The 16,768-nt window shown below is 34.3% G+C and overlaps 1 protein-coding gene across 1 annotated transcript in view; it reads right to left on the bottom strand.

The window, feature by feature from the left end:
• Window positions 1-16,768, bottom strand: part of RTTN (rotatin) — a 79,216-nt gene that overhangs the window by 18,555 nt on the left and 43,893 nt on the right. Inside the window, exons 33-40 of the mRNA XM_082295142.1 lie at window positions 15,243-15,435; window positions 12,423-12,505; window positions 6,328-6,436; window positions 5,439-5,637; window positions 4,362-4,452; window positions 2,931-3,084; window positions 2,645-2,782; window positions 1,586-1,797 (exon numbers count right to left, since the gene is read on the bottom strand). Coding sequence (XP_082151268.1) covers window positions 1,586-1,797; window positions 2,645-2,782; window positions 2,931-3,084; window positions 4,362-4,452; window positions 5,439-5,637; window positions 6,328-6,436; window positions 12,423-12,505; window positions 15,243-15,435 — 1,179 coding nt within the window. The remainder of the gene's footprint in view (window positions 1-1,585; window positions 1,798-2,644; window positions 2,783-2,930; window positions 3,085-4,361; window positions 4,453-5,438; window positions 5,638-6,327; window positions 6,437-12,422; window positions 12,506-15,242; window positions 15,436-16,768) is intronic.

Raw genomic sequence — 16,768 nt, 5'->3', positions numbered from 1 at the left:
TGGGTATTAAATTAGCATTTGCCACTGCATATATCAGGTATTCTGTAGATTTTATGTATTTAGGATGATTAATGGGGATGACTGTTTGAGAAATCTCTCATCCTTTTCTATATTAGCCAATTATTTGCTTGACTGCTTCTCTTTAAGAGTGGTTCTCCTGAAGAAAGTCCATATTTAAATCTTTTGTGTTGTTTTTCCATTTTTTATGGTGATTTTGTTTAGGTGTTTGTTGTTTTAAGAGCTCAGTTTACATCCCACGGGCTCCTCATTCCACTGTCCTCACAATGATCACCATGACGGGGTGTACACAAATACATGTACTTTGATCTAAAAAACTGAAGTTGTTTCTTTCCTAATTCTGTTATCCTTTTTGGGAGATCATAGCAGCTATGTAAGGACCCAGAGAGCATAGGCTATCTTTTGAACTCTTTTATGAACAAAATGCAATGCCTATCTACATCTCTGAACAGTTAAAAAGCATGTTAAAAGCTGGTATCTCTTACAATACTCAAACTATGTCTGATGTCCTTTCATTGACCTGGCTGCAGTTCATTCTTCATTGCATCAACTTTTTCTGCTGTCACTGTAAGAATCATCCCCTTTTGTTGGCAGGTATGTACACTTGTATGAAAATAAGCAGTTATGTACATTTGTATGAAAACAGAGGAATGTTACATGTCTTTATCAGACATACTCTCATGCAACCACACTTTTTGTGCCAGAGCCAAGGAGTTTTGTTTCAGGCACATATGCAAGCATTAAATACAAAAACCTAGCAGGATATTTAGTAAACTGTGGGATTTGAATGAAGTGCCCCTGTTTTGCTTGAGTCCCTGAAAATCGTGTCCTCACAGGAAAATGCTGTGCACTGAAATTATCTGAAATTAGTTGCCAAAACCAGAGAATTCTGGTTTCAGTGGCCGGTAGAGTGACCAAGAAAGACCGTCTGGGGAAGTTTTTCCTCCCTGAAACACAGCAAGTTCTCAGTGGACAGAATACCATGCCCCAATAGATATGATAAAGCCACAGTGCTGCAACAGAGAAGCAAAGGAACACAGTGTTTGTGACAAATACCAGGACAAGTCTTGGTAGGAGTAAGGTTTTTCTTCAAGAATTCAGCATCCATAGGAAGAGAGGAGATGAATGCTAAGAGAGCATTCTTTTGGTCACACCATCCAATATATGACCAATAAATGTAACAAAAATACATTTTACACAGCAAAATAGTACTAAGGTACTTATTTAAAAAATAGTTCTAAGACAATGACTTATAGAAATCATAAGTTACATTATATAAAATGTGCATCATTCAGAAAAAACACTACACTTCTAATCATACGTCACTATGACTGTTACAGTGACAACTGCACATAATTTAAAGAAGGACAATAAGTATATAGATAAAAGAACTAAGTTGTGAGGGAAAACAAATTAGACACAGATTTCACATATAACTTTGCTTACTACTAAGTGACAGAAGACATTTTACCCATCCGCAAATAAGGGAAGGATTAAATATAAAGGAGGTAAAAGAATAAAAAATGCAAAAATATATCCAGAAATCACCTTGTCAAATTTTAAATACCTGAATAATTAATGCAGTAAGTTGAGTTACTGGTGCCTGGCATCCTTCAGTGTGATCCAGAAAAAAGCTAATACTTGGATTCTGACACACACTCTGTTTATCCTGGAGCTGTTTTCTTCCTTCCTCATTCAAAAGGACAGAGAGGAACTGTAAACTAGCCACATATAAAGCAGGATATGTGGTAGACAGATGAATACAATCAGAAATGGTATCTAAAAGGTTAAACAAAAAAATTAAAATTTTTACATTTCATTATGAATAAAGCTCAAGTATACTTTAGAACACAGAAAGACTTATCAAAGAAAGCATGTGAACCCAGAAGCAGTTACACTGTGCACTGCCCAAAGAATTCTACAGATTCTATGCATCTAAGAAGTCTTTAAAAAAACCTAAGAAAGAAAAGTTTGAGTTTTATAAGGGTGGAATGAATTAATTGCTCTGCATTCATTTTACTATAAAACAAAAAAGCAATCTCCATTTCACTCAATCACTCATTTGTTCAGTAATTTTTTGAACTCTCCTCACTTTATCAGCAGCTTACATCATAAAACAAACAGTATCCATTAGCTACTTTATTTGCAACTGGATTTGGGTTCACCAGATCTCTTAACATGCACAAGCTTGTCTGGACTATGCTCATACTCCAGTATTGAAGCACTTCACAGAATCTTGCTTAGCTATGCAAGTAACTAACATAAGAATAATTAAAATATAAAGAAACAAACAAACCCCTGTATAATAATCTTGAATTCTTATGTCTCTTGTCTCCCCTCAAAACTTTGCTTTCCTTTATGCAAGGTATTTAAAAAAACAGAAGGGAAAAAATTGAAGTGCTAATTGATCATTTCACAAATGCTACATTTGGTTAAGGTTTACAACTAAAATCACTAATCCATACATGTGAAGAAAACAAAACAAGTCAGTCAAGCTCTGGACACATTTGATTTTCATTGTGGATATCTCATTAGTAATCACTTAATATCATCTAAACAGGAATGACTCTCTTTTCTATTTGTTGATTAGTTGGTAGGAAAAAAACCATCCAGGAATAGTCATTACCAATTATTGCTGTACAGTGATTTGCAAGGGCTGCTGTCACAGATGGAAAAGATATCTGGCCACTTTTCCACAGTAATGTAGCTAGAAAGCTGAAGAAGTCTACCCATGTTTCATGAAGTACAGACGTTAACTCGGTATCTGCAAAGATAACACAGAAAAAAATCAAACTGTTTGTGCACAAACCTGGAAAGCTGAGCCTGACCACACCTGTCCATTTATGTGAAGGTGGTAGGTAAATGAAGACCTGCCTCTGTCTGGTTATAAAGGAAACAAAGTACATCATTACCTAACCCATCTTTGGGGCGTACGGTGAGAATCTTGAAGGTATTCCCCAAGAGAGGTTTCAATAGTTCATCCTGGCTTACAAGATGGGAGTCCACCAATAAACATGATTTTAGAAGCCTGGACACAGATGACACGTACTGAAGTAGTAACAAGACCTGTTAAATATTTGTAGAAAGATATCAAATAAAGCCATATATTTACACCTTCCACATTATTTTAAATTTACTCACATTACATCAACCGATTCATAACATCTTGAATTAATATACAGCACTTTAAATAAATATGTCAGTTTCTGTTTCTAGGAAAACAGATGTATTCCTCAGTATTAATGACCATTCTTATGTTTTTCTCTGTGAGCTTCCAATGAGTATGCTGCTGTATATGTAGCAAGAGTCATGACCTTTACACAAGGAGCTTTTGCTTTGTTATGAGAAAATTGATTGCACGCATGTGTTTCCAGACTAAGGTTTCTGTTTCATCTTCTACAGTAAAAATTAAGAGAAACATTTTTAATTTTATGCCCTATTATTTATTTTCTCTTGTAAGTTTTCTGTAGAAACACATTTCTTTAATTAGAGGAGTAATTTTCTTCAACATAAATCTGAATGCAGAGCAGCAGAAGCTATGAAATGGTACTATGTCATGAAACAGTAAGTTCTACATATTGTATATACAGAGATAAATTTGATTAAAAGGTAGTTCTATCAGCAGTAACCCTATATAGTTTGCATACATCAAAATTAGTGGAGAACTATGTAAGTGTCTGCAGGATCACAGACAAGGCAAAGCAGCTAGGTTTGTTATAGACAATAAATATCCAATGTGTCAGTAACTGTATCTGGCTCATGTTGGGGTCCCTCCCCTGCCATGTAGCCCTGGCAGAGGGGCCCTGAGGGCACAGACACGGGGTTTCCCTGCCCCTGCTCAGCCTCGTTCCCATGGGTTGGTTTGTGTTCCCTGCGCGGGCAGAAGGACCCTTAGTCCGGTGACTGGAACAGCTCCTCGGCAGAGCCCCGGCCATGCAGCTGGAGAAATAAACATCTCTGAAACATCTACCAAGAATCGGTTCATAGATATTTCTTTTCCACGGGCCTCATTGTCTGATACATCGTGTTGCAGTATCCGCTCATACTTCAGTAACGAACAAAAAAATTCTATTATATAATTTCTTCAATGGCTAAACTTAACTTTTACTTTCTAAAGACAATTAATTTTCAGTTTGGTCATCCTAATTATAGTTCTAACACAGAAATTAATTTTTCTACATTGAATAAAATGGTTTATTTTCACTTAAGCTTTGTCAAAAGCACAAAGATTCACATGAATGCCTATAGCAGTTTGTCTGGACTATGTTAATGATCATAAATTAGGCTAACATAATTAAATTCATAACTTCAAAAAATTAGAAAGTAACAAATGCTTCTCTAACCTGAGCTTTTACATGTTCTGTATGACATCGATGACCCAATGGAGCTTTCAGTTCCAAGATACATCTTTCAATCAGATTAGCACTTACAAGACTAAAACAAAAGAAATTGGTTAGAAATACAGTTAAATAATTAAACATTCTATTAACTTAACATTTCAGAGAAGAGAAAAATATAAATAAACAGAGTAAAAATAAAGTAAGACACAATTACTGGTAAACCCCACTATTTTAAGAAAGTCTATGGCAACTATAGTAGCAGTAAGTTTCTTCAAAATAGCTAGACTAATATAAATTCCAATAGCTGTTACTGTACTGGCAAAAATAAATTTTTCCTATTTGATTTCTTATTTTCTTTCCTCTAGAAGAATAAACAGCTCTATGATCATATAAGCTGTATTCACATGAGGGTCGTTGGGGGTTTTTGTTTGTCTGCGTTTCATTTTTTCCATTAACTGGAGCATGTAGAGCAACTACAAATGCTCTTGAAAACTTTTACCAAAAAATGAACTAGTTTTTCATGCTGCACTTCAGGACTCCCAAACACGTTTTACAGACAAAAGAATTTGCTATAATGGAAGTGGAAACATGGAATAAAATCTGAAGACTTCATTGAAGTGGTTCCTCTTTTTAAGAAGAAGTAAAACACTAGGATCTATCAGCCAAATTTGGCAAGTTCTATTTACTCTCTTTTAGTGTGAGAATCCTTGGCTCATCTTCAAAATATTTCATACAATTCAAAGAAGAAAATCATAAAATGAGCTGAAATGATCTGTAATTCAAAATACTTGACAAGAACCTCAAACATCACGAGAAAAACACAGTAGTCCTGTATAAGACATAGACCACAAATGGAATCACTGACTACCTATTCTGTGAAAAAAAAAGAAATCATTCTGATTATTTTCTTCAGTTGATTGTATTTTTTTTTTTTTAAAGCAGTTTTGAACACTTCAGGAGCAAGAAGTGATCAATATGTTTAACAGTTTTAGCAAGAAATATGGGTAGATCTCATGCAAAGATTTTTTAAACCTCTATCACTATACTTTGTTTGTAGTTCAACAGTTATTGATCTCATACCTGCTGAGAGTTGTTAGCAAATGTGTTTGTTGAAGAGCAATTCCAGTATCTTCTGGCATGACAACCAGCAGATTGTGCAGAAGGCTGCAAACAGCTGACAAAAGGGCAGGTGTGACTACAGCACGCTGTTTAGACAGAGCAGCAGACATGGGAGAATCATGTTCACTTGGAGATTCTGTTATGGTTGTGTCACTTTGACCTAGAGTGTGTTGAATAAAAAAAAAAAAGCAACCAAAACAACCAAAATATTAAATTGCAGCAGTTACAGCAGTTACATAAAACAAATTTATTTCTATTTTTCATAAAACATCCAAGTCCTCTCTATATTTAAACTGTATACTCAGGAATTAATGCAAAAAAAAGAAGAAATCAGATACAGGAAATACCAGGCATTAAGTAAAGATAAGTAGCAAATTTGGAAAGACACAAATTCCCAGTCCTTTCTTTAAAAGAATAATATTTTTATTGGCACATAGCTCTCACTACATACATGATTATAAATATATTTTTTATATTATATTAGTTTTTATCTATCTACATATAAAGAGAATTATATATACATCTTTGTGTATGTGTGTGCATGTACACTCCTGTGGGCACGTATGCATATGACAGCTACACCATGACTGATGTGTTGAAAACGTGACTAGATGCCAGGAAGAGAACCTAAGTCTTGAGTTACATTTCAAGCAGTACCATTTTCACTTGCTTCTGTCAAATTTAATATGAAAGAAAGTGTTTAATGTTTGTCTTCTAAAACAACCACTAGAAGCATCAGCTGTTCCAGCAACATGCAAGTTGTACAATGTACAGCATGAACAAATACTGAAATATGGGCAGGTGAATACACTGTATTTAGCATTAGGTACACAACTCAAGCTTGACTTGCCTTGTGCCGTAAGCCGATCAACTACAGTTTCAGGAATAAAACTGGCTGAACTTGGAACTGTTGCCTGAAGCTCAGTAACACTCCCCAGTGATGGTGATGCAGACAGAATCTAGAAAGTCATAAAAAGGAAACTAGTTGATTCCAGCTTTTACAGACTAGTCTTCTATTTATATTCTGCTTGGGAAGGGGGAACAACCCATCATAACCAACAAAACCAAATACGATGTAAATATTACTGTTCAAAATCAATTTGATTAAATTTTGTCCTAGTCCACTATGTGTGTGTATATATATGATAAACATCCAATAATTGAAACTGTTAAAATATGGGCAATATGAACAATCTGAAACATTTCAGTTAAAAACTGATCAATGCCCATGTTACTGGAAATTCCTTCTCTTCATCCTTCTTTTTCATCCATATAATTGACTCAACCTACATTTGGATAAAGATAGAAAGACATTACTGAAGAATTTAAACTCAAATTTTTCATGGATTATTTGCTCTACTGAGAACATGAACACTTGTCCCTTTGTACCAGAACACACTCAGATAAAAATATCACACTTACATTTGTGATCAGTCAAAGTTGACATCCCGGAGTCTTTCTGACTCTGGGTACTTTTCTTAACCTTAATCCTGTGATCCTTACATATATTCATTGCATAGTGAAGATATGAGATGTTTCAATGACAGCAGATAACTGTACTGACATCATACCATGCTCCTCCTACCAATTTTGCATTATTTACATTATGAATTTTGTGTGTTTTCCAAAGTTCTTAATGCTCTTGCTACTGTGTTTAAAACCACAAGCCTGAGATCAGAAGACCCAAAGTGTCCAGCTAAATTATGTGTTTTTGTGAAACAAGACCTGTAACCTGTTTCAGAGCATAGGACAAGTATCTATCATGTCAAGTCACTCTTTCACTTCTGGTTTTTATTTTCTCGATGGACAATTCACATCAGACAATTTTCTTCAAGAGTGTCACTATACGGAGCAAAGAATACAGGAAGTGGGGGAATCCAAAGAAATCCCAACAGAGTTACAACCTGAAGAAGGGTGTTATTAGAATTTTCCTCACAGTGAGCTTTCTAAGGAAGACTGAAATATTTCAAAGGTTTGGGGTTTTTTTAAAGGTTTATTAGAATAACATCTGGAATATATTTTTACCCAAGGAAATGGTTAAAAGTGACTTAACAGACAAAAAGGGTACAGGGAAGGAAGTCACAGATCACTCTCTTCCTAGCTATTGTATCCTTGCAACCTCCATGTTGTAACTTCCTTTTCTCCCCCATTTCCCTCTGGTCTCCCACTGTTGTTCATCCTACAGTCTTGAGTCTTTCTTGTCAACCCTGCTCAGTTGTTCCTCAAGAAAAGTCAGAGGGTTATTGTAACACATAAAACAAGCTACTGTAAGATTTGGGGGTGTGTCCAAAACCCAGAATTCACATAGAGCTTGGATCACCTAAACACTAGGATGATGCTTGGCTAAATAATTTTCTTATTAGCCAAATGCAGTACCAAACTGTACTGAGTGACTGAAATTCAAATTCTGTTTTGATTTCACAAAAAAAAGCATATTTTCCAATTAAAATAAGCTATTTAAAGTTTTATGCTTGCTAATTTAAATAATTATTTAAATCCATTATTTATATCAAACCAATCTATCTTGACACATAGCAAATTCTGCATTTATTCAGCACTAAACTTCAATTCCAAGCATTCTAATAGGTGACAAAAACCATAACTCTTTTCCCTAAACAGTGCAAACCCAAAATGTAACTTCTAACAATCCATATGGTTCTTCTGAAACAAGTAAAACCCGAAAAAGACTTTAACTATACTGAGATTCATCTTACAGATATTATTATGAATTATACAACCTTTCACATATTAGTAAACAGTATCAGCTACCCCGTACAACTGTTCTTTCTCTATCTTCTACAACTCTCTAAACACTTTGGGCAAGAAAATAAAAAGAAGTTCTCAGTTAAGCTAAAAAAAATTTAAAAAAAATGCAAAAGCTTTATCTAGTTAGAAAAATATCATTATTGATAATTGCTTCACAGTGGGAAATAGATTAAAGCCATAAATTTTCTGCTATCATAACAGAAAACATACAGTAACACAATGAAGTTGTTTCCACACTGTTCCAACTTCCGGGAAAAAAAAAAATATTACCACTTTTATAAATCACCTTTGATAAGGATGAACTGGAAGTCTGGGACACTGGACACAAGTATTTAGTAAAGGATATTTACTACTGCCACCATATTGGTCCTGGGAGCAATGAAGCATTGTTTTGCTTAACAGGGAAACTTTAGAAGGGGGTATAAAAGGGGAAAAGGTTCTCTGTGTGTGGAGAGGAGATGACAACTGCAGATTAGAACTAATTCAAAAGAATACAAAAATTGTCAGAGTGGAAACACAGGAGAAATGTGAGGGTTTTGCCATTTATCTACCAGATAGGAATAAAAGCTCTTTTCTTAACCTCTAGTACAAAAATCCCTGTGGCATTGCTTTAATAGGCTTGCAGTGATTAATTCTATTCAGTTCTCTTTTCAAAGGTTTAAATCACTTAACTGTATAGCACTCTGGTAACCACAGTTCCAGAAAATAAAGCACACATTTCATAAAAAATAGCAAGAAGATTTCATAGGAAAGAATGGCCATGACTTAAAGCTGTCTGGGAACTGTCTGCAGATCTTTAGCCCAAATAATTTTTAGCTCAAGTTTTTTAATAACTGCTCATTTTGCTAAGATGTCCTGGACACAGCCTTGCAGTGTAAAGCAAGTTGGTATCTCCGTGCAGATTGGTGATCTCCTGTCATACGTACTAAACACAAACCAAACATGTTGGTTGAAACAAGAGTAAGGATTTGTCTTCTCTAATGATAACCTGAGTTAACGTTTAAACTATTTATTCTATAAACTACCAAGATTATTAATCATGTCAGAACTGGCCTTTTTGCAGTATCCACATTCCAGTTCACAGAAAAATAAAGATGAATTTGACAAAAATCTGTAATCCACTGGGATCTTAAAGACACAAAATACAGTCCACATGAGTTAACACAGAACAGACAATCCAGTTCTGCTGTCTTTTTCTATTACATTGAATCATTGATTTAATCCCCACATAACTATTCTTTACTGCATAAAATGAGCAAAATTTTACTTATGGTCTCTGTAAAATTTCTGACGCTCTTTGTAATTTTCTCAATTTTTCTTTCTGCAAATTTGGGGAAAATAATTGGGGATGGAGAAAAAAAGATGAAGCCAAAAAGTAATTTAGTTGCAACTTTCAGTTAAGGTCATATGACCCTACGTGAAATCAGCTCATGATAGCAGACATCTCAAATAAAGTACTGGTTACATGAAATTGGAAAGCAGAGAAAACTAATAGCATGTTAGGAGTAGGAATAGATATGGACATACCTAGATCAACCTTTTTTTTTTAAATGTTATTAAAATATCAGAGAATAGTTTTCAATAGAAACAATTCTACTTGGCTTGATTGCTCATTCTCAGGGATTTGTGGGTGTTTTCATCCAATCTGTGCAATGCACCTAAAACACGTTTCTCCCTTCAATAAGACCTGCAGATTCCTTTCCATATGTGATGGGGAAAGCACGCCATCTCGTGGGCTTGGAATAACAATATCTTCCTGGCACCATCAACATCCAACATTTAGCAACAAACTTCTAAAAACTTTTTGTAATGACTTCATAACTGTATTTCTTTACTCATACATGAAAACAGAAATTGGGTCGAACTGTAACCCAAAAACTTGAAGTTATATAGGAATAAATTACAAATGCCTGGTTTCAGGACAAGTTTGAATTTTCAGAAGTATTTCCTAACTTCACTAGGTAAGACACTTCAGGTAACTGCACTCCAAAATACAGTTTGCAATCAGACTCCATTAAAGTTACGCTCCTCCATCTTTTTTCTCCTAATAATAGTGGCATTGGAACATCAGAACTCTACCTCTTGCAGCTTGGAAATTTTCAATCTGTCATGTCAGCACTGGCATTTTTTTAAAGGTAAGAAACTGAGTTAATTTAAAAAAACCAAAACTTTACAGTTGCTAAAAATGTCCATGAAGGATAAATGGAAATTAAACTAACTTCCAAAAATGACAATCAAAGTCTTAGTGTGAGTTTCTGTCAGGGAAAGAAGGAAAACAAAAAAAACCACAAACTTCTATAAAACTCACATGGTTAGCTGTAAGAGCATAAGCTTAGTAAGTATGAAGTCTACGGTATGTGGAAGACTGACATAAATTAGTGTATCTTAGTACTACACTGTGCTTTCCACTTTTAATAATTAGTTGTCTATCTGTTGAATGGAATAGTAGAGCTAAGTCTTTATGTTAAACTATGATGCTACTGTACATATATAAATATAATACATTAACTTGATGTAGTCGACTCCAAATTATTTTTCCTTTTTTTTTTTTTTTTAAGCTACTGAAGCTGAAGAAATTTAATGTAATGAACTCTAAAATTATTCATAAAAACTCAAGCACAATTTTAAGTAGATTATACACCCATCCCTGATAAGAATTGCTGGAATTTAATTTTGCCTTCAAGTAACATGAAAAAAACAAGATGAAATTTGTTCAACTTTCATTCCTCTAAGTAAATGGTACTCAATTTATTCAGTAAAAAGCGATCTGGGAACAACTGCTTTTTAAGAAATCTGAGATTCTTATGTAAATGTTTTTTAAGCAGCAAATATGATTGCATATACCTCCTGATTAACATGCATTTCATTTATTTTGATTTTAATCTTCAAATTTGAATATTTGTGTTTAGAATAACCCCAAGGGGTTGAGGGGGATTGTTGTTTTAGATTAATGAACATCAAATTAATTAATAAAATTTCTGAAAATTACACATTTTAGCTTACTATTAGACTGTACTTTTTCCTCAATTATTAAAAACATGCCAGATAACATTATGAGTACTAGACAGCAATACATTTATAAGAGAGAATCAAAAGAGTAACGAAATTATACTTGTGTAATACTTTGAGATGAAATTTCAATACTGGTTTTTCTGTTTTTATTTTTACCATGTTCCACAGCAAAACTGGGAATAGCAATTTTAATCAATAAAAAAATATAGGATCTTGTAATTTATCAGCCCTTGTCACATCAGTACATGCATCTATTTAAGAAAAAAGAAATTTCTGAGCAATGAAATTCTGGCTTCTGTACTAGATTAGATGGTCATTCTTAAATGAAAAATTTTGAATATTAAACCAAAAAAATGTATTTCAGTGCAACATGTCAGAGTTTTATTGGAGCTATACCGCAGTCTTTGAAAAATACATGATTTTTATCAGGTAACTAATGAATGTTATAAAAGCTTCCTCCACAGCCTGAACTGATACTGCAAGTCCACCCTGGAACTGAAAGAATGTATTTCAATTTCTCCTCCTTTGCATTTGCCATCTTGAAAGATGGCACATGTGGACAGCTTTTCATTGCAGTAGTCATCCTAGCCAGAAACAAATTTTTCAAGCAGCCACCTGCTTTCTGTTTTGCATGTCCTTTTTGGGCCCTGCAAACACTTGTGCCACTTTTAAATTCTACAAAAGCATTTTCATAGTCCACGCACAGAATACCCAATGTATTTATGTGGCTTTGATTGATCCAGTTCTGCAGCTGTGTTGTGTAAATACAGGTTCACTCTGAAAGGACAATTTGGATAAAAGCAACAGGAGTGACAACCAGAAATGGAGACGACTGCATTTTGTCAATAAAGCCAATTAAAGAGTAATCTCTAGAGAAAATGTCTTGCTGTGGGAAGCTATAGAATTCAGTACTGCCTTATGCACTGAGCTAGTCAAGGCAAGCTATCTCATTTATTTTTGCTCAGGTCAATAATCATGAAAGGGTTTTTCAGCATATTAAAGCCACATTGGAGTGAATTTCAACTTAGTTTCACAGCTAATTTCTGACTAATTTCAGGTTTTGTGTTTTGCTGGAGTTTTTTAAACAATTTTAAGAATACTAATTTTCTTGAAAGCAGTTTACAAACAACTTTATATTTAAAATTAATAGATTACTCTGCAAGTTACCATAGTTTCAGATGTTGAGTGAGAATGTGAAGATTTGCTCTGACTCGGTGGAGCCTTCCAAAGATTAAGAGAATCATCAAAATCTGTAGGGAAACAAAAATAAGAATCAAAATTACTGTAAGATCAGCAGAGAGTATAACAAGCTTTTTAAAGGATTGTTTCAGTGAAAAAGTAGCCAACCACAGCTATCCTTCAGAAGATCTCAGAATACAAGTTTTCACACAGTGCACCTATGAAATCTTATCCATCAAATTCCCTGAATAAACAGAAATAGAAGTGTTTCAGTGCAACATAGTCTAGAAAAAGCTACACTTCGCTCAAACTGCAGTTGCATAACCTTTAGTCATTTCAAATAGTTCAGATTTAGTTTTAGTTAAAACGCAAGAATACAAAAGTATTGAAGATACTGGGGTCTCAAAGAACACACATAATGAACAGATGTCCTTGTCTTCAAACAAATTCACATTTTAAGAGAAGTAGTTTCAAGAGAACCCATATTCATAAATATAATACAGGCAGAATTACTTTGTAAATCTGTTTTAGAATAAAAAGTGCCAAAAATTTTATAGCACGAATCTGTCAATAATAGTTCAGAAACTTTCATATATTTGGAAGAGAAAATAAAGAATAAAGCTAGACTACACAGACTGCAAGTGCAAAGCCCACAAAAGTAGATGTCCTATATGTGTCTTCATTAATTACTCAACTGAACTATTTTATTTTTAGCATAACTTTGCAGATGAGTTTTTTATACTCCTGAAAAATGTGAGAAAACTACATAGGGAAAAACCCAACAGGGTTTAGGTCCTGTTCTCCGCTTTCTAAAGAAAGAAAAAATTTGTTTCTTATTCCTGAAATACTGTATTTTCTGGCTTTGCTTTGCAATGACATGATAAAACGTATCCCAACTGCTCACTCAAAAGTTGTATCATTCTACATTTTGAGTTACTCTTAGGTAAGATATTGCATCGCTAACAGAACTACCAAAAGGCACAAATAAGAGGACCATGGGAGCAGTAAAATATCTTGGATTTTGTATACTGCTGAGGTATTTCTCTCAGTGAGTTAACCAAGAATGCTTCTTTTCCTTGAGTCTGTCATAAAGTCGTAACTTAGCTGGGGAAATTCCTCTTCTGTTCATGCCTCTGGAACAGGTTTAACAAATGCAGACTTTAGCAGGATGCTCTGCCTGCAATGCAGAAAACAACTCAAACAATACTTTACTTTACAAAACTAGAAGTGGTGAACTGAGAGGGGGTGTCATGCTGCTTTTGGTGTTGAATTTTTTACGAAACCTGCCTGACTCATCAAGCCCAAAAGGTAAACATCCTGATAGTGAGTTGAAGGATACTTTATCATATCTGCCACATTTATCTAAAAATCCTAAGGCACAGCTAGTCTGAGACATATGACTGACAGTCAATCACTTTAAACTCTCAAAGTCCAGTCCCACTTTCAAACAGCAGGTTATTCTAAAATACCCCTTGAAGTGCGTGTGGAGATTCCTCCCTTGGGTGGGGATGCCCCTCAAGGTCACTCCTCCAGACTGAGCAAAAGAGATGTGCCCAGGGTCATTGGTATGGGTGAGTAACATCAATCTCTACTTAATAATTGCTTCTTTTTTGCTAGCTGTAATACAGCTGCTTTAATAGAGCACACTATACTGTACTATACTAGTAGTTTTAGCTTCTATACTGTGCAGCAAATAATGCTGATTAAGATCTTTTTGTCTCATCATTTAGCATAGTAAGTCATTCATTCTTATATAAATATATCTGGTTTGGCATCCTTAATCCTACAGGATAAAGTCAGACAAAGGTTCAACCATACCTCTGTAATTCCTTAGATTTAAACCACTGACAAAGTCTGGGTCTAGGATTGGATCCAGCTGCACCCAGGCTCCACTCTGAGGAGGAGCTTAGAGAGCAAGGGGGTCCTTCCTCCACCTCACGATTCAGTGGGAGGGCTTCTCTAAACAGCTTTGTCTGAAGTTTAGTCCACCCATGACGACTTAAAAAGAACTATTTAAATCTACAGCCTTAAAAGATGAAAATATGGAAACTCAGGCCCACAAATAGGAACGAAAAGAAAAAGAACTCATTAATTTTCTGTCCCTTGAAAGCTTTTACTAACTGAGCTCTGAAAAATCCCCTAGCTCTCTAAACTTATGATCATCATATAATTTGGACAAGAATGTGTGTTCCCACAATGCATCATATAGTGAGCCTTAGAAATATTGTTCAATGAATGATTAGTCAATATAAATGTTAGATCTGAGATATCCCAAGGGTATACAGGTTAAAAATAAACAAATAAATCCAATCTGAGTATTACATTTCATCAGTCTATGAATTAAATTATATCTGAATGTCTTAGAATGCAGCTTAATTCAGATTATTAGAGTCCACTCCTACTCATGTGACCTTGAAGTTGAACACATCAAGAAACAGGAGTCTTAAAAGCAGTCAACATATTTCTTTTCCCCAAATTTTCCTTGTATGAAACTTGACTGGATGTCACAAAGTGGAAATAAGTAAAAGTATTTTACCCCCAATATTTTGCAAGAAAATGCACTGCAGAACCAATTATGTCTTTTCCATTTTCAACTTTTTGGAGATGTAAACTAGTTAAGCTAGTTAAACTAGTAACTTATTTACTTAAATCCTCACAGCAATATTTCGACTCCACAACATATTTAAGTGCAGGGTTTATATATTTTTAGTTTCCTTTTTATTAAGAATTATTGGAGGTAAGTGACTCAAAATTAGAAGTTATTTAAGCAGGTTTAAAATACTACAAGATTACATCAACATCACTTACCAGTTACACCACCTTTTTCTATGTTGAGGTTGTCTTCCTTGTAAGAATTCAAATCAAACATGTAACATCCCAGGTAACAGTGTTTCACCATCTGATTCACCTGTTCATAGAACTGGCAGTGATACAAAAGGGCCTTAAGTGCAGGTATTCCTGTGTGAGAGAGGCCAGATTCTTCATCATGTACACAAGGACCCTGAAGACATGAAATCCACAAACATCATTACTTTAAAGAAATGTTTTACATAGAATAATTAAGGCTAATGCTGTGTATGTGTGTGTACACTGGCTTACGGGCTTTAACTAATAAATTCCAAAAATGAAATGCAAATTTTAACATTGAGCTAAATCATAATCTTTTATAAAAGCTGTCTTGGCTCAGCAAAATCAGCTATTTATCTCCTGAGAAGTGTGCTAACAGTTAAGTAGAAACTCATGAAAAGCTATAAATGAGTGGCTTCAAGACAATAAATGTATCAGTACACTTTACAATTTTAATGTCTCATTTAATTCTACTTACATATAGCAAGTAATGAAAAAGCTTTCCTTAGAAAAACAGCACACTTAGATAAGAGTAAATATCCTGAAAAAGTCATCCTGCTCTAAAGTATACTGTCATTATCTACACCTAGTTATGTCAATCTTCTATGAGAAAAGATTTATTTAGAAAACAAGACATAAACCAAAAAAATTCCCTTTGAAATATGGTTTTCAGTTATTTCTTTATAAATACTGACAGGGAAAAACTGGGAAAATACTAAATCAGGGAAAACTTCCTAGAGCAATGGATTTATACCTTAAGATAATGGATTCTACTCATATTTCAAATAAACATTTTCAGTTGACTGCCTTTGTTAAATGTTTCTACAGTGTTTTCCATGTTAAGACAAAAAACCAGAAAGTTTTATTAAGCTACACATAATCTGGTTTAGACTGACCATAAAATTAGAAGTGCAAAGAAGGCAGAACTCAGAAAAATTCAAACCAACTACATTCAGAAAGACAGTTTTAGAGGGCATCTTGCAGTAGTTAAAAAATAAACTAGTTAAAATTATGGAAAGAAAAATTCTCCAAGCTAATTAGAAACTTTTTTGGCAGTCAGGAGAGAGCAGAGTTGGACCAACTGAAAATAAGTAATTTGAAAACACTATTTATCCCCAAGAGACTCTCCCCCAACTCCTTCATTTACACTGACTACAAGTTTATTTCCCAACAAAACAAAACAAAACCCAAAACCAGATCAAGTAGAAGCAGTAAAACTATTTCGTATTACAAGATAAATTATCACCAAAATTTTAGATGGTTACTCTCATTCTTTTTGGGTTTCTGTAATCCAGAAACTATTTTCACTATTTGCCTTTTACACCAACAAGTGAAGAATCAGATATGATGAACAGTTTGACACAGAATGTAGGATTTCAAGTGAACTATTTATGATGAGTTATAAATCTCTCCTCATACACTGTCAGCAATAGACTTAGACTATGGCAAGTGAGAACTCAGGAAATACTGATAAATTTAATGCAAAT

The sequence above is a fragment of the Coloeus monedula genome (genome assembly GCF_965178545.1).
Source record: "Coloeus monedula genome assembly, chromosome: 1".
NCBI lineage: Eukaryota > Metazoa > Chordata > Aves > Passeriformes > Corvidae > Coloeus > Coloeus monedula.
The sequence above is the reverse complement of the archived record's forward strand: the minus strand, read 5'-3'. Positions and strand labels throughout refer to the sequence as shown.